This window comes from Physeter macrocephalus, chromosome 9 (genome assembly GCF_002837175.3).
Source record: "Physeter macrocephalus isolate SW-GA chromosome 9, ASM283717v5, whole genome shotgun sequence".
Classification (NCBI taxonomy): Eukaryota; Metazoa; Chordata; class Mammalia; order Artiodactyla; family Physeteridae; genus Physeter; species Physeter macrocephalus.
The window spans coordinates 4701904-4719141 of NC_041222.1; the positions used below are offsets into that span (position 1 = coordinate 4701904).

The following is a 17238-nucleotide window of genomic DNA, read 5'->3' on the forward strand; positions in this document are numbered from 1 at the left end:
CTGTAAGATACTGACCTGGTTGTGGATTGTGTCCTTTACAAATTCATTATCTAAGACAGACAGACACACTTTGACACAGCACATCAACGACGATACAAACACTGAACAATAAAGTTCATTTCAAGATAAAGGTTAAGTATATGTCAAGATTGAAAACAAATATGAGTATTCATTTAGGTGTATGCTTAGATGTGTCACTTATTAGGAATGCATTACAAAATGTTTGAGTCTTTTTGTTTCTTTTTATTTATCCTAAATGATTAAGAGCTTAAACTCTGAAGTCATATAGACTTGGAACAAACACTACTTATAATCTGTGAGATCCTGGGCAAGGGAGTAAACCGAGCCTCAGTTTCCTCATGGAGATAAAAAATAAACAGTAACTGGTAGTGATAGTAAATGATGGTACCGATATTACTTGAATTATTAAAAATAGTGTCATTATGTAGACCTCTCTTTCATTCCACATACAGTGACGGAAAAAATATTTTTTATCATGAATCCTTAGTGCCCTGTGAATAATAGCCTGTTGAAAAGAGAACCCTTTCTCCAACTTAGTGCCCCTTTATTCATTTTTATAACTTTGACAAAAGTAGTTGAATATAGCGGCCACTAGATGGAGCAACATTCCTAGCAGGGTAATCCTTCCTAACCAAGAACTTTCCTTTCAGTATTTATTAAAAATAAATCATGTCTAGAAAAATAATCACTCATAATTATAGGTTACCTGGATACATTTTACAGGGAAACATACATGACTTTGAATACCTCAGAGATATTAATATGAGAAAACAAGCAGGACAAAGATTTGAATACACCATAGTCATATGTGGTATTATGGGCTGACCTGTGTTCCCCCAAAATTCATATGTTGAAATCCTAAACGCTGGGACCTTAGAATGTGACTGTATTTGGAGGTAGAGTCTTTAAAGAGGTAATTAAGTTAAAATGAGGTCATTAGGGTGGGCCCTAATCCAATACGACTGGTGTCCTTATAAGAAGAGGAAATTTGGACACAGACGTGTACAAAGAGAAGACAATGTGAAAACACACGAAGAAGACAGTTATCTACAAGTCAAAGAGAGAGACCTGGAACAGATGCTTCCCTCAGGCCTGTTAGAAGAAACCAACTCTGCTGAACCTTGATCTTGGACTTCTCACTTCCAGAACTGTAAGAAAAATATACTTCTGATGTTTAAGCCGCCCAGTCTGTGGTGTAAGAAAAATATACTTCTGATGTTTAAGCCACGCAGTCTGTGGTACTTTGTTATGTAAACCCTAGCAAACTAATACATGTGGAAAGGAATACCAGAAAGAAAACTCCATGAGGGCAAGAATTTTTGTCTTTTTTGTTCATTGTTTTATCCCCAGCACCTACAACAATGCCTGGTACATAATAGGTGTTCAATAAATATGTGCTTTGTGAACTGATAAATAAAGCAGATTAATAAAATTCTTGCCATAGATGACTCTATTAAATACCACCAATGTTTCAGTAATGCTTTTTATTTTCATAAGACCTGAGGACACAAACACCCAGTGCTCTTACCAAGTGCTGTGGTGTAATTGGTCTGCTGCCACAGCCCAAATGTACAAAATCCACTGGTGAAACTCCTGTTATGATTCAGTTCCGGAGTAATTTCCTGAAGAACAGAAGAGCTGAGAAGACAAAAATGCTGCTGTAATACAATAAATGTGAATTAGTCCACACAGAGAAACAGATCAACCTAATTAGACCCATCCTGGTGAAAATGCCACATACAGACATAGCTTGCTGGTACTGCTGTTCCCTCAAAAGCATTTTGTTATCTGGTTTCACTGCAGTCACTGTGAACAGCCTGGAATCATAATTTAAAGGAAAAGAAAATAAATAAGGACTTCTCTCTGTTGTTCTTAAAGCATTGCTTATGTGGACACAGGAAAAAGACTAATTAAATTTCCTTCTGACTTATTTAATTATGAATTCATGGTGCATGTCTGTCTCAAACCCATCTCCATGTCTTAATGTCATCACTGTCACCATCAATCAATACTTAATTTGGTACCCTGAATATGCTAGGGAAATAACAGCAAAATAAAACATGAAAGAAATATGGAATAAATACTCTGATTTTAACTTATATGCAAATATGCTTTAAATAACAGCTAGAGGAAAAATTCACCAAAATGATAATAGTTCTGTTAGAGGCAATAATACGAGAAGTAATTCTTTCTTTCTTCAAATTACTTGTAATTTCATATAATAAGTCTCAGTTTTTAAAGCATAAAGTTCTCAAAAGACATTCTAACTTCTAATCACTACTGGAAGAAGTTTTAGAACTAGAAATTCCCCCAAAGGGAGAGGGTGATACAATAATATTTATTTTTAAAGTACATTTAATCAATACATTTATACATAATATGCATAAGAAAGCCAGAATACAACAGTTTCATGGGCAAGTGAAATTCAGCATTTTAAAATCTAAATCTGTAAATTCCCACCTATTCTGAAAGTAATCTAAAAATCAAGTCAAGTCTTGTTCTCAGTTTGGGGCCTGGAATTAGCTCCCGAGCTGATGCAATCTGAAACCAGGGCCAACAAGTGTTTACCAAAGTCTTTGCCCCAAAGGGTAAAGCCTCTTTTCTAATTCTCCAGAAGTGATGCTGTTGAAATTGCCTTGAGAACTGAATCAAGGCAGCAGGCAGGAGTACAAACATTAAATTCATTCTGAAATATTTTCCTTTCCAGCAAAAATGCAAGCTAAATACTTTTTCACAAATTGATTATGCAATTTGTAATCAAGCCCTCCTTTATTAAAAGTTTTAATTAGCTGCCTGTGCATTTGCTCCTCCTTCCTGGGAACCGCGGCATAAACAGGAAGTTCATGCCTCTGGGGCTTATTCATTGTGGAATGGAAAAAATGAAGCTGTGGACTTTCTCCAGGATAATTTAGAGAGAAAGGATCATTAAATAACTGTACTCCCCTCCTTATCTTCTCCAGAAGACTTATAAACCAAGTGACTGCACTCCAGTACAACCAAGCTGTACTCCACCCCCAGGAATATAAGCAGTTCTTTTTCACATGTGACTGGAGATCAACTTGAGAGCTCTGCATTAGCCTTGAACCACACACTGGTGTCTGTACCCCAAAGCAACGATGATCAGCCACTCACTTAACACCTGTTACAATCGTGTGTGCTCCACTTTCTACCCGGACAACCACAAGGCTCCAGACCTAAAACTAGAGAGAAAGTCTACCATTTCAATTACGCAAACACCACAAAGTGTTAGATATTACAAGGCCAAAGGGAGAACTTTGTGGTGATGGAATAGCTCTGTATTTGACTGTAGTGGTGGTTATACAAATCTATGCTTGAGACAAAATGGCATAGAACTATATATACATTTGCGCTACTGTCAATTTCCTGGCTTTGATACTACAGATAAGTAAGACGTAACTATTGGGGGAAACCGGGTAGAGTGTACCTAAAACCTCTCTGCACTGCCTTTGCAACTTCCTGAGAATCTGTATTTATTTCAGCATGAAATGTTTTTAAAAGTGCACCTGCTCGGGTGCATCACCATACTTCGAACGGTTTGCATTCCGACAAGTTTTATCGAGAATAAAACACAGCCTGGTTTTCAAAGGTGAGGTTTCAGCGACCACCCAGCGCAAAGCGTGAGGTGGGGAATACTCCTGCCTGTGCTTTTCCTTCCGCCTGGGATTCCCTTTCCGACCTCCCGCCCCGCCAGTCCCCCTTCCCAAGGGTGGCTCCTTCTCATCTTTCAGGTCACACCTCAATGCCACCTCCTTACAGCGGCCTTCCCTTGTCCCCTTAACTAGAGTAGCTGCCCTCGGCTATCCTCTGGGGCCCCCGTGCCCTTCGTCGCGCTCTTCCCCACGTACGTATAATGATTTGTTTACTTGCTTGTTACCTGTGTCAACTCCACGAGGGCGGGCCCCGTGTCTGCTCCTTGCCCGCTCCGCCCCTAGCAATGAGCACGCTGCTTGGCGATGGCAAGGGCTCGGAAAGGATTTTACTTGAATAAAGGGCACCACACTCGAATTCACTCCCTTGGGCTCGAGGGTGGTCGCGCCGCTTTCTTCCCCTCACACCATGGGTGCTCCCAGCCTAGGGCTGGGCGCGGCGCCCTCACTCTGGCCACACAGGTGCCTCTCTGCCTCCTCCCTTCACTCGGACCCTACCCCGCCCAAGGAGGACACCATTTTCTTCTAATTCGTCTGCCCAGAAGAGGGGCGCCTTTTTATTCTTCGTAGCCTTTTCTCAGGCCATCCTCTCTACCCCCTCCCCTGTCTCTTCAGCCGCAATTCCCAACCCTGTGCCCTCCGCCCCTCCCTTCCGGCACCGCCCCACCCTTCCGGTGCTGCCCCCGGCCCGGACCCCCGCCTCAGGGCCTCGCCCCTCAGGCCACGCCCCTCAGCCCTCGGATAGCGGGAAGCTCCCCAGGAGCTGCGGCGCGGGAGGGGAGGGCAGCGGAGGGTGGGGGGGGCGTGTCCTCCTCGGTCCTGGGCGTCGATTGGCCGGGCCGCGGGCAGTGGGCGGGACTGCTGGCTGGGTCTCGGGCTCCTGGGTCGCCTCCGGGCATTCCTCGCCGCTCCCGCTCCGGCCCTGGAGATAGCGACCTGAGAGTAGCGACTCCGGTTTGGGCATCATGTCTGACAAGCGGCCATCAGCGGAAGCCCAAGCCCGGCGGCTTCCCGACTCCTTCACGGGTGAGCCCTGTGCCCCTGGCGAGGCCCTTGGGGTCACCCGCCGCCCCTTAACCTTCCCCTCGACAACGAGCGTTAGCCCAAAGGTCCCAGGAAGGTCTCGGATGTTTCTTAGCCTAGCAACCGCTGCTCAAAACCGTGGTTTCACCGCGGTTTCCCCACTTGTACGCTGAGAATGACGAGTCCTACTTCGCGGGCTGGGGGTCAGGTTTAGGGATGTTAGGGTGCTGAGTGCAAGCCCAGTGCCCGGCACACTATGGACACAGCAACAGAGGGCGCGTCTCCAGTGCCCACAGCCAGAGCAGGGGCTTGCGTTATCCAGCGGCTGCCAGATGCCAGGCCCTGTGCCAGCGCTTTCCGCTCATTATCTCGTGGCATGCACGCGGACGAGGACGTGCCTGAGTGACTGGCGGCCAGCGAGTGGTGGAGCCGGGCCCAGACCTGCACGCCACACCCGGGAGCCTGCGTCTTCGCCCCACTCCCCCTTCCTTCCCGCCCCATCGGAGGCCAGCTCCGTTAACCAAACCTCGCCCACCCCCAGAGTGCGCCGCCGTCCTCCCGAACTAGAAAGAACTCCTATCCCCCACCCCTGCCAATTTCCTAATAAGCCGCAAGACCGAGCTGTGTAGTTTCGCCACATGTTCCCGACACATTTGCGGAAAAAAAGAAGGAAGTCTCTTTTTAGCATCCTACCTGTATCTCTTTCCAGCTTCACTTTCTGCCCCATTCTGCCCCCTGCACTTCACTTCCTTTGTTCTAGAAACCTCGCCCTCCGGACTTTTGTCCGTCACAAGGAACTGTAAGTTCCCCACCCTACCAGGGCCTTCCCAGTCTTGAAGGCAGAAATTGTGTGAGTGACTCAATTTGTTGCCCTGTGACTAGTACCCTTGAGAGGGCTATCACCTAGAACCTTTATTGGCTATCCTTGCGGGAGAGGAGGGATTCATAAGGAGAGGCAATAAACCGCTTGGGAGTACTGGTTGCCTCCCCAGGGCTCTTAGTGATCCAAAGGAATTATTTCTAAGGATGGAATTTCAGACAGAATGACATAGTGAAAGAAGTTTAGGGGACTGGGTGGGGTTTTCCATCACCCCACAGAGAACACTATACTGGACTCATTTATTCTGATTTTTTGTAATGCCAGCCTTGTCCACTGATCCCATATGTCCCCATTTCCTTTCCCCAGCAATCTTTGTCTTTAGTTCCTCCCCAGGAACATCAAAAGTATTACAGAAATCTTAATTCCTCTTTTCTGTACCTTGGACAGTTATTTTCCCAAATCAGGAGTGTGACAGAGAGGATGTACTTGAAGAAACTGATACTCAGAGAAGTTAAATTACTTTAAAGTCACACAGTTCATAAGTAATGGGGGTCATATTTGAAGTCTGGGTTTGACTGATTCTAAAACCTGCTCGTATAAAAATTGTGCAGTCTGCCTCTTTGATAGTCAGTTGTCTCTTCCTAGAAAGGAAGGTAAGGCAGGATCCTTTCATCTGTACCCTGATGTCCTGGTGGGAAACTAAAGGACTGTGAGGACAGTGTTAGAAGTTTGGTGAAACTGCAGTGGGAAATCTGTAGAAGTTCTTTGGGAATAAACATGATCTTTGTACTTAATGTTAGTTGTCTTTCACGGTCACAGAACAGCTTTCACTCCTAAATTCGTTTTGTTGGTCCTACACTACTTTTTAGACAGAAGTCTTTTAAAAATCTATTGAAAACTGTGCACCCTTTCCTCTGAAAATCATATATACAAACAAAATTTTGCTTGGTCGCTGTCACCTTTTTAAAAAAAATTTATTTATTTATTTTTGGCTGTGTTGGGTCTTCATTGCTGCGTGCGGGCTTTTTCTAGTTGCGGTGAGGGGGGCTACTCTTGCATTGCAGTGCACGGGCCTCTCATTGCAGTGGCTTCTCTTGTTGCAGAGCACGGGCTCGTGGCATGCGGGCTCAGTAGTTGTGGCTCGCGGGCTCTAGAGCTCAGACTCAGTAGTTGTGGCTCACTGGCTTAGCTGCTCCGTGGCATGTGGGATCTTCCTGGACCAGGACTCGAACCCATGTCCCCTGCATTGGCAGGTGGATTCTTAACCACTCTGCCACCAGGGAAGTCCCGCTGTCACCTTTTTAAAAATGTATGTCTTAGAGACCTGACACTGGTAGGAAAGCCACTACTAGAATTTATTAAATAGAATTTATCGACTGCTTGCCATATGCCAAATACAGCCTAAATGCTTTGAAAGCATTATCGATTGCAATCCTCTAGCAGCTCCGCAAGGAGAGTGTCATTATCTACCACTTTACAGCAAGAAAACGGAGGCTCAGAGTGGAAGAATCACCCACACCTGTGAACGAGGTTCAAACTTGGGCTGATTTTCCAAATCATTTTACCTATCCTAGAGCTGCTTCCAAACTGCATACCCAAAAGGAGGGACTTGTCAAACATCAGGACTTCACTGAAGGTGAGAGACAGTAAATAAAGCCCAAAGAAACGTGGCTTCAATCAAGACCTCCTGGCTAGACAGCTCCAGAGGGCTGCTTCTGAGAGAAGCAGTGGAATATAAAAGCCCAAACTGTCCCTTTATGATTTTGCTGATAATTAGTCTTAGGAACATAAATGTGACCAAACCTAGGGCAAGACTAGTTTTTCTTAAAGCCAGTGCATTCGCTTTCTAATGAAATAATGCAGGTGGATTGCAAAGAAATGTATGGTTATAATTAAGAGCCATGTCAACAGAATAAAGCCCTTCGGAAGAACACCTGAAAATAAGCAGAATCAAGGGACTGATTTGTTTATTTCCGTTGTTACAGCCGACCAGATTGGGGAGAACTTTGTAACTTATTTAATAATTAATCTGAGGTAAACCATCAATGGTCATAGATTAACTCAAATGACAACCAAGTCTACAAAAGTTGGCATTTATATAATTTTTTATAATTAAATAGGTTATTGGTTCCACCTGATGGTGTAACTTGTACACTGTAAAAGGCAGAGTCACTGATCACCTGGTCAGCTTTGAAGAAAAAAATTTTTAATGTTGATAAAGTGATAAAGATTGGATTCAAAGTCTGTTTTTTAAGAAGATGTGGAAAAACATTTTCCTGAAAATTACTGTAACCAGAAAAAATTAGCACCTCTCCTCTGTGTCGGCCTGGCATCTTGTGCTTACCTCTGTCATAATGTTTATTGCACAGTATTATAAATATCAATTATAATCACCTTTGTTAGACCAGGAGAGCTTCTGAAAGCAGAGATTGTGTCCTTCATCACTGTAATAAGTTCAGGGTCAAGTGCATAGTAGCTTTGCTAAAATATTTGTTGAAAGAAAAAGGAAGCAGGGAGATAAAGACACCCATAGAGTAGATCAAGTTGTTAAATGTTTGGCTTACGTTGGTGGAGATGTTTTTCTGTTTACAGTTTATTTTTAATAAGTTTGTTACAACCCAAACTATTGATTTTAGGGTGTGGCCATGTTCCTCATACAGATAGACTGTCTGGGTTTATATTATCAATAAAGGGATTAGAATTGTTACGATAATATATTGTACTTAAGGAATCTCCTCTTATGGAAGTGTGGAAAGAGCAGTTAGAGGTCACAGTAGAAAGAAGGAAGTGTGTGTCAGTTGCCTGTTGACACACAAATCATTCCTCCATTCTTTTTGAACCTTTGTCTATACTCTGAGCCTCTATACTCTAGATTAGCCTTGAAGATACGAGCAATAATGTGTCTGTCCTAAAATATCAGACAATGAAAATTAGATACCAGTCTTACCTAGTTGTGGATATGCACTGATGGGAGGATGGTATAGGATAGTGAAATGAGAGTGGAATCTCCAATTTGAAGATCTGAGTTGAGACCTCAGTAGCATCACTTACTACCTACGTCACTTTGGGAAGTCTCAGTCTCCAGAGTCAATTCCTCGTCTTCATGTTGGGCTTAATCTTACTGTGGTATCTAGCTCCCAAGGTTTTAAGTATCAAATGAGAAAATTTATATGAATGTACTTTTGAAACTTTAAAGTGTAAATTATTAAGATTATTTAATGGGGAAAACAAAGAATAAAAAAGTTAACAATGACTATTCGGGAAGCCTAGTAATTATACAGGAAATTAAAATTTATGGACAAAAAGTTGTATAAAAGACGGTCCAGGAAACTTTAGGACTCCAACTTACCTCCCCAAATGTGGTCTGTTTCTTCTGCAGAGACAGAGTCCCCAAGCAGGTTGTTAGTCGATATTTTCTCTATGGTGTGCAGGTCCCAGAAGGCAATTCACTTAATACAAAGTTTATTCCTATAAACTGTATCAGTAATGACCTTAAGGTTCTGATAATAATAATGGCTACTATTTATTGACCGCTTCCTAAGTGTCAAGCATGTTACATATTTTCACCTATAAGATAATGACTGTTCTCATCCCTCATTTTACTAATGAGAAAATTTAGTGGTAGAATGGAAATCTGACACCAAAACTCCAAGCTCTTAGCCACTGTTTAGCTACTCAGCCTCAGTTGAAGAATTGGAAACCTCATGATCTAGTGTCCTTATGCTTATGTTTCCCATTATTTAATGAAAATGATGTTGCCCTCCAAAGACTTTTATGAGAAAAGCTTAATTATAGTTACTTTTAAGATATCCAAGTAAAAGAGCTGGAAAAAAAAAAAAACTGAAGAAGCTGGAAAAAAAACAAAACAAAACTGAAGAATATCCAAGTAAAATAGCTGGAAAAAAAAACAAAACTGAAGAAGTAGGGGGGTTTTGTTCTGTTTAGTATATTTCAGGCCTAGTCTAAATTTAATTAACTTAATAACATTATGAAATTGTTTCTCTCTCCAGTTTTTCTGAACATAACTATTTTTATCTTTCCAGACATGGGTCATATTCAGCCCATCCTTCTACCTTCCTGAATTCTCTCACCTCACAGGTGAAAAGGGCTGATTTTAAAAAGAGAAAAGGAAAGAAAACATTTGGGGAAAGCATTATGACCACTGCTTTGGGACAGAGGATGATTCTGAACTGTATTCCTTTTTTTTGTAACATTGGTTTATAAGTTTCATGAATACAACATTGTATTTCTGTTTCTATCTACCTACCATACAGCATGCTCACCACCAAAAAATTGATGAACTGTATTCTGGGATCCTGTATGCAGACATGTAATTTCCATTTATCTTCTGTAATACTCAGCCTTTTCTTCCCCTCCCCAGAAAACAGCAGAATCTGGGAATTCCCTGGTGGTCCAGTGGTTGGGACTCTGTGCTTTCACTGCCGAGGGCCCAGGTTCAATCCCTGGTCAGGGAACTAGTATCCCACAAGCTGCATGGCACGGCCAAAAACAAAACAAAACAAACAAACAAAAACCAGCAGAATCACTCAATTCATTCAACAGCTATTTACTTAACAAATGTTGTTCAAGCACCTGCTATGCACTGGGTGTCTTCACTTACTCTTCACACTGACCCTTGAGGGGGTGCTCTTATTAGCCCTCTTCTTAGATGGTTAGAGTGAAGCACAGAGAGCTAAGACACTTGCCAAAGATCACACAGCTAATGAGTGGCAGAGCCAACTCTGAAGCCTTATGCTATACTACTTTAACAAGACCAAAATCTCATGAAGAAGACACTGAATAAGATAATTACAAGTATGATAAGTAGTGTTTAGAGAGGGTGAAGTGCTATAGGTTAGGAGAGGGGGCCCTATTAAAGACTCAGGGGTTCAAATTTAAAATTATTGATGATAGTCTCACCTATTTTTTCTTCCTGTTTTATGGCTAGAAATATTTGAATTAAGGAAAGCTACAGAAAATCCTCAAGATGCTCGGGAAATAAAATATTTCTATTAATTTCCTGATTCTTCTTTTTTTTAAAAAAAATTAATTAATTAATTTATTTATTTTTGGCGGCATTAGGTCTTCTTTGCTGCACGTTGGCTTTCTCTAGTTGTGGCGAGCGGGGGCCGCTCTTTGTTGCTGTGCACAGGCTTCTCATTGCGGTGGCTTCTTTTGTTGCGGAGCACAGGCTCTAGGCACGTGGGCTTCAGTAGTCGTGGCACGCTGTCTCAGTAGTTGTGGCTCGCGGGCTTAGTTGCTCCGCAGCATGTGGAATCTTCCCAGACCAGGGCTCGAACTCGTGTCCCCTGCATCGGCAGGTGGATTCTTAACCACTGTGCCACCAGGGAAGCCCTCCTGATTCTTCCTGAGCTAAGCACAGCATTCCCTTTATTTCAACTTTTATTGAAAATCTTTCTTAAAAGGACTAGTCCATTTCCTCTCCTTACTATCTCATGGTAAACACATTTTGAGTTTTGTAATTCAAGTCACATAATGCTTCATCAGTACTAGTTCTTTTAGTCTAGTATCTACAGGTTTATAATAGGGAGAAAAAGTTATGGTCTTCAGTCATGGTTCTTAACTTGATACCATCTGGCCTGTAGCCACTCCAGTCCAGAGCATAATTTCTTCCCTAGAGGTTTAAGGATAGGGCATTCAAAGAACTATAAACCATGCCTAATTAAAATAGTCTTTTGAAAGATGGGTTATAGTTTGTGCTTGTTTGCTTTCAAAGCCTCTGCCCAACGAACTGCAAGTTGTGGTTGCCAAGTAAGCAGCATCATTTTTTCAACATCTGTTTATTGACACCCTACTATGTGCTAAACTCTGCTTTTCTCCCCTCTATCTGTTTGAATCTTTCTCTCTATAGGATGCTGCCTTCACTTTTGTTGTCTCTCTTCTCTTAACTCCTTTTCTCCATTTCTCTTATTTGCCTTGTCTTCTATCGTTTCCTTCCCTTCTCTGTCTTTCTCCTAAAATCCCAGTCATTTGAAAAACTCAGTTATAGTAAAATTTTGATTAATTGAAGATGTATTTATATTCAAATAAAATATTTTATCTGCCCTTTTGCCTGTTTCCGCCTTGAATTCTTATTTATCAGGTCTCTTAAAGACCTTGTTTCAAAACAATTAAAGGGAAGAGAAACTAGGAGTCTGGGAACTGTACCCTTACTTGAAATTCCCGAGGAAAGATCAGATGTCTTCTTTAACTCACAATGTCCTCCTCCTCAAATAGATGACTATATGACATAGAACTGGAATGAGTCGTAGGGCCTGTGGACCAAATCTGGCCAACTGCTTGCTCTGTATGCCGCACAAGCTAAGGATAGTTTTTATTATATTTATACATTTTTTTTAAAAAGAGGAAGATTTGAAACTTATATGGAACTCAGATTTTAGTGTTCATAAATTACATTTTCCTGGAACACAGGTGTGTTCATTCATATATGTATAGTCTGTGACTGCTTTTGCAGAGTATTCAGTGGTTGAGACCGACTTTCTGGCCTGTAAAACCTTAAGTGTTTATTCTGTGGCCCTTTTCAGGAAAAGTTTACCACACCTTGACATGGAATCTCCAATGAGGAGTAGTTGTGGCCAAAAAGAACGCTTGTATGCTGAATATATATGCTTTTAAGAAAAACTCAAATAATGCCAAGACCTTTCGTTTCGACCTACTATTGCCCCTTAAAACTTGCTGTTAGAACCAGATAACGTGTTTTTGAGACTAAATTCCTAGCCATGCTATCTTTCCCCACCCAAACAACACCGTTTTTGGCAATTTACAACATGAAGCATTTCACCTGTATACTGGGAAAGAGGAAGGAAAAGATTGTGCTTTAAATGTTGGTATTTCAATAATTCTTTGGCTTACCTCTTCTTTCTGTGTGTAGTAATGTGTATGATGACTCAGTCAGATTTTCACATACTGCGTGAAGGCATGTTTCTGGCCTTTGCTTGAAGAAGAAATCCCATATCTTTTGAACTTTAGAATAGAGTCCCAATGGTAAATGGAATTTATTATTTCACATGATTTCTAGTAGTGCCAAATTCAATCAACCTTAAAGGAAATCGGCTGATATGGGATCATTAACAACGTGCAGTACTCTGAAATTATGCCTGTTATAATTTTGAAAAGAATATTTTACTGCTTGTCTGGAAGCCAACCCAACAAAAATTACTGTACAACTTGGTTTTGTTTTTTTGTTTTTTCCATTTGTTTCATGGTTTTGTTTTGTTTTCTTTTGTCTCTTCCCAGAAATTCTTTTGCTTTGGTACTTTGGGACTCTGGAAGGAATATTTTACACCTACTTTACAGATTTTTGTAAACATGAGAAATAACGTATATTAGGAATTAGCTTGTGGCTGACATGTGATAGGCATTTAATAAATGGTTATTATTAGTGTTAATAAAATGTACCTCCAGAATAAGAGAAATTTAAGAATTGTGTAATTTCATCTTTTCAGCAAAATTAGTTTACACAATAAGAATGTATGGAAACTTTGCTAAAAGTATATTCAAAGCAACAGAGTTTCTAATTGAGAAAACTGGACACAACCTAAATGTTCATCATATGGAACGATAGAATATTATTCAGCCTTTAATAATAAAGAGTATTTCCTGACATGAAAAGATGTCCACAATATAGGGGGGAAAACAGATTGAAAATTATTATGTATACCATTATTTCATTTTTGAAAAAAAAGGACACATATATATTGTGTGTCCAATAGCAAGGCAGAAAATAATCACCATCCAGAGATATAAAAGTATAGATCATTTTTCCTCCTCTATTCTAAACTATAATTTTAAATGTTATAGTGACAGTATTTTGCTTTTAAAATAAGAAAAAAAAGTAATATTTTTAAAAATTTACATTAGTTTCCTGGAGGTAAGCCCAATTTGAATGCTCAATTAAAAAATGTTAATGTATGGGCTTATATCCATTTTCAATACCGTGCTTTGGTTAAAATTTTATTCTTCCAGTTTTCAGGAAAGAGTTTGGTAGTAAACGAAAAAAAAATACTCTAAACCATGGCAAAGTAGTATTTACAACCAAGTATCATGGGATCCCTAATCTTTAAGATTGTTCCTACCCAGCAAATATCAACAAGTATATCAACCAAAATGTCTCAGAAATGCCTATTGTTCATTATTTGTCTTTTACCTCATAAAGGTAGGAGGGAGGATTCAGTCCTCAGGGTAATGAGTGGGAATCTTGAAGGAAATGAATTTCATAAAATTTGGGGGAGTAACTGAGAATTTCTTTTCCCCTTTGGGCTGTAGTGACCGTAAATGACTAAGGGTTTGTTTACACCCTGGTGGAGTTTAAGCCTCACCTCTCTGAGGAATGTGATTTATGCACCTTTTTAAGCTATAACCAGGTGGGGAAGAGTTTCAAGGGTTGAGAATGGGATAGTTTCATTTTAAAGGCACTAGAATATTATGAAATAGCGCCATTTCTCCAGTGTGTATGCTCGGATTATTTCTAGCTGATCAGTTGAAAAGTGAAAGTCGAAGCCCAGTTTTCAGAAAATCCACTTAATTTCTTCTTCCTCTTGATTTGCAGTCAAATCCCGTATACTCATCTGGGGTTTTCAAGAACGTAATGGAAATTGAGCACAAAAAACCTGGGCTGTACTTTCCGGTTTGTCCTTATGTAGATAATAATTCAATAATTTAATAATCTGATTCATTAATCAGCTTCTTGAAGGTCTTTGAATGTCCAGGCCTAGCCCGGCAGGAGGGAGGCACGAAGTGAGGGAAAATTTAAGTAGTTTCAGAGGCTTTTATCAAGAAGGGTAAAAGCCACCTATTTTCCCATTTTTCATCATGGAAATTGAACACTTGAGTGAAATAGGAGAATGACAGAAAACTGTCATCTGTGTTTACTGAGCACTGCCTCAATCCTGCAAGGCCAGCCTGATTATTTCAAGTAAAGACACAAAGGTTCAGAGAGGTAAAGATCGCACAACTAAGAAGTCACAGAAAGTTGAAACTTAAACATTCCCTATTCTCAGGAAATTCATCTAATAAGAGATATAAATGCACAAGAAATTACATATCTAGTTGGAAAGCTGGCTAAGTATTTTATATCCACTCTCTGCAAGATACTGTGCTAGTCATTGAGAATATAAAAATAAAAAAGAAACATCCCTGCCCTCAGGGAGTTTATCATCTATACTGTTCAGGACACAGAGCTTTGCCTGGAATATGGGAGACTTGGGGCAGTATTTTAGAAAGCAGCAAATGCTGTCAGATAAGTATTTGTGGCCCATCTCTTCCTTGTTTGGAATTCTTTTCATTTTGGAAACCTAGACCTGAGCCTGGCAATGAGCCTTGAGACTGTCTCTTGCTATAAATAGGCACAGCTGGAATTAAGGGGGCTTCCTCTGTAAGAATATCAGATTTCATTCTTGGAACTCCTACCATGCTTTCCCAGCTTGGATTCTGTCTTGAGGAAGTGCTCCAAACACAACAACTTCTTTAATAAGGATTTTTTTTTTTTTTTTTTTTAATTCAGAGGCAAAGGGTCAAAGAGTGAATTGATTTAGAACATGGGCTTTGGAGTGAGATGACCTATGTTTGAATCCCAAGTCCTCCATTTTGTGCCCTTGGGAAAGATGTTGCTTCAGTTACTTCATTTGTACAGTGGAATTAAAAACACCTAACTTCCCAGGGCTTTGTAAGGAGTAAATGAGATACGTGTCTAAAGTAATTTATTACGGTGCATGAAGTATAACAAACTGTCTAAAAAGGCTGCTGTGATTCATATCCGTTATGACAGCACCTGATAGGGCTTCTCCACCTGTGGAGAAGTGGCCTTGCTTGGAATATTCTCTCACTGAACATGTCTGTACCCCTCAAAATGATAACTTAGAAGCCTCCAGGATTAACTTAGTTCACTTTTACTTAAGTATGCATTAGGATGTTAACCTGACACTATGACACAGGATTGGAAAACTACAAAGTCATGTATAACCAGAGTACTCATGTGTGTTTCTGGTTTTTCATCTTATGTTTTAGAGCACTTGACCTGGACACCCACGTGTGTCTTTTCTTCGTGCTCCCAGCCGCGTCACTCTGCTTCTTTCTTGGCCTCCTATTTATTCAAAGCCCCATCTCGCTGCTGTCTTCGCCCCTCCTTCTGATCTGAGTAGTAACCCACGCCTGGCCTACCTCTTCCCTTCTGACCACCTCCCTCCCTCCCATTATTAAAACAGCTCCTGGAAAGACAGCAGAGCCTTCTGTGGTTGATAAGAAAAGCGATCCATTCCTCGGCCTGTTCAGCCCCTCTGTCCCCCACAGAAAGGAAAAACAAACTAAAAACGAGGACGACATCGGACACAGAGAGTGGGAAACACAGCTTAGGAAGGGAAGGGAGTTTCCCAGGATGACAGTGAAAGGCGATCAGAGGGACGGTTGCTGCGCCAGGAACATGAATAGGTCCAGACACGGCTCCAGGACTCTTCTTTGGAAGGTGAAATGGGTAGAATACCTGAGCCTGCCGAAAGGAGGTGTAGACAATTGATGAAAGGTTTGGGGTTGAATCAGTAAGTACATTGAAAACTAAGCAAAGGGGAAAAAAAACAGACATGGACTCCAGAAAAAAAAAAAAAAAGTTGTACAGGAAAAGAGAATGAATTATGCTTCACTGCGTGGGTTAGCTCTGAATGGCATTTGCATATTCATGAAATATAAAATTTGATATTGATCTAACCAAAATTATGATGCAATTCAAAGGATGGGTATATTTATGTGGGGGGGGAGGGGTAGAAAGTCAACAGATAAAGCTCAAAACTGAAAAAACAACAAATAACCAAACCAGTATATTATTTAGAAACAGGGGGGTTAAATACCACGATACTCAGCCGAAAGAGCGGTTGCCTTGAGTAGAAGAAATTGGAAGAGGTGAGCAGGGGACCCGCCCTCTTGTACTCGTGGAACTATTTGACCTTTTTAACTTTATGCAAGTTTAACTGATTAAAAAATGAAAACTAAAACAGAAAAAGCACAACTGCATGGCGACAGGCTAAAAATTAAGGTGAAAGAACAATATCTAGAGGGGAGAAACAGAGGTGACAAATTTTATTTATTCGAAAAATGTGCATGCACATAGAGAGGGTTTGGAAGAATATTTATCATCTCTGAATTGAATGATTTTTCCCGTCTTATACTTTTCTAAATTTTTTTGCAGTGGGGCATGTATTATCTTTGTGATCAGACAAAAGCTATTTCAGGGAATTCCCTGGCGGTTCAGTGGTTAGGACTACGTGCTTTCACTGCCAAGGGTGCGGGTTCAATCCCTGGTTGGGCCACTAAGATCCTACAAACCTCATGGCGCAGCCAAAAAAAAAACAGAAGGAAAAAAACTATTTCATGTTACAGAAAAGGGAAGCTGTTAGAAATGTGAGAGGGAAACTATGTACAAAGATGTTCATTGTAACATCGTTCATAATAGTAAGAAATCAGAACCAATATGGATGATACATTGTGCATATACCCAGTGAGATATTTTACAGGTGTCCTTTTTAAAAAGAGGACCTAAATGAGCTTATATGCATGTATCATATGATTTTCACCTTTAATTGTGCTATACCCTCGGCTTAAATTCACTTTGCCCTCCTTCCCCTTTTCACTGGTATTTTCCTTAACCATTACATCCTGCAAGAAGCCCCTCTGACAACCATCACCATTGCCTACCCA

The 17238-nt window shown here is 40.8% G+C and overlaps 1 protein-coding gene across 2 annotated transcripts in view; it reads left to right on the plus strand.

Annotated features, from left to right (window-relative positions):
* Positions 1-4571: 4571 nt before the first annotated feature.
* STOM (stomatin) overlaps positions 4572-17238 on the plus strand; it is a 28462-nt gene continuing 15795 nt past the window's right edge. Inside the window, exons 1-2 of one of the 2 annotated variants that reach the window (XM_028493570.2) lie at positions 4635-4715; positions 15756-16012. Coding sequence is in view for 1 of the 2 variants with exons in the window: in XM_024126195.3 (XP_023981963.1) it covers positions 4655-4715 (61 nt within the window). In the remaining variant the exon portion in view is untranslated. Of the gene's footprint in view, positions 4716-15755; positions 16013-17238 lie in introns of both variants that reach the window. The other variant, XM_024126195.3, reaches the window with a different exon arrangement.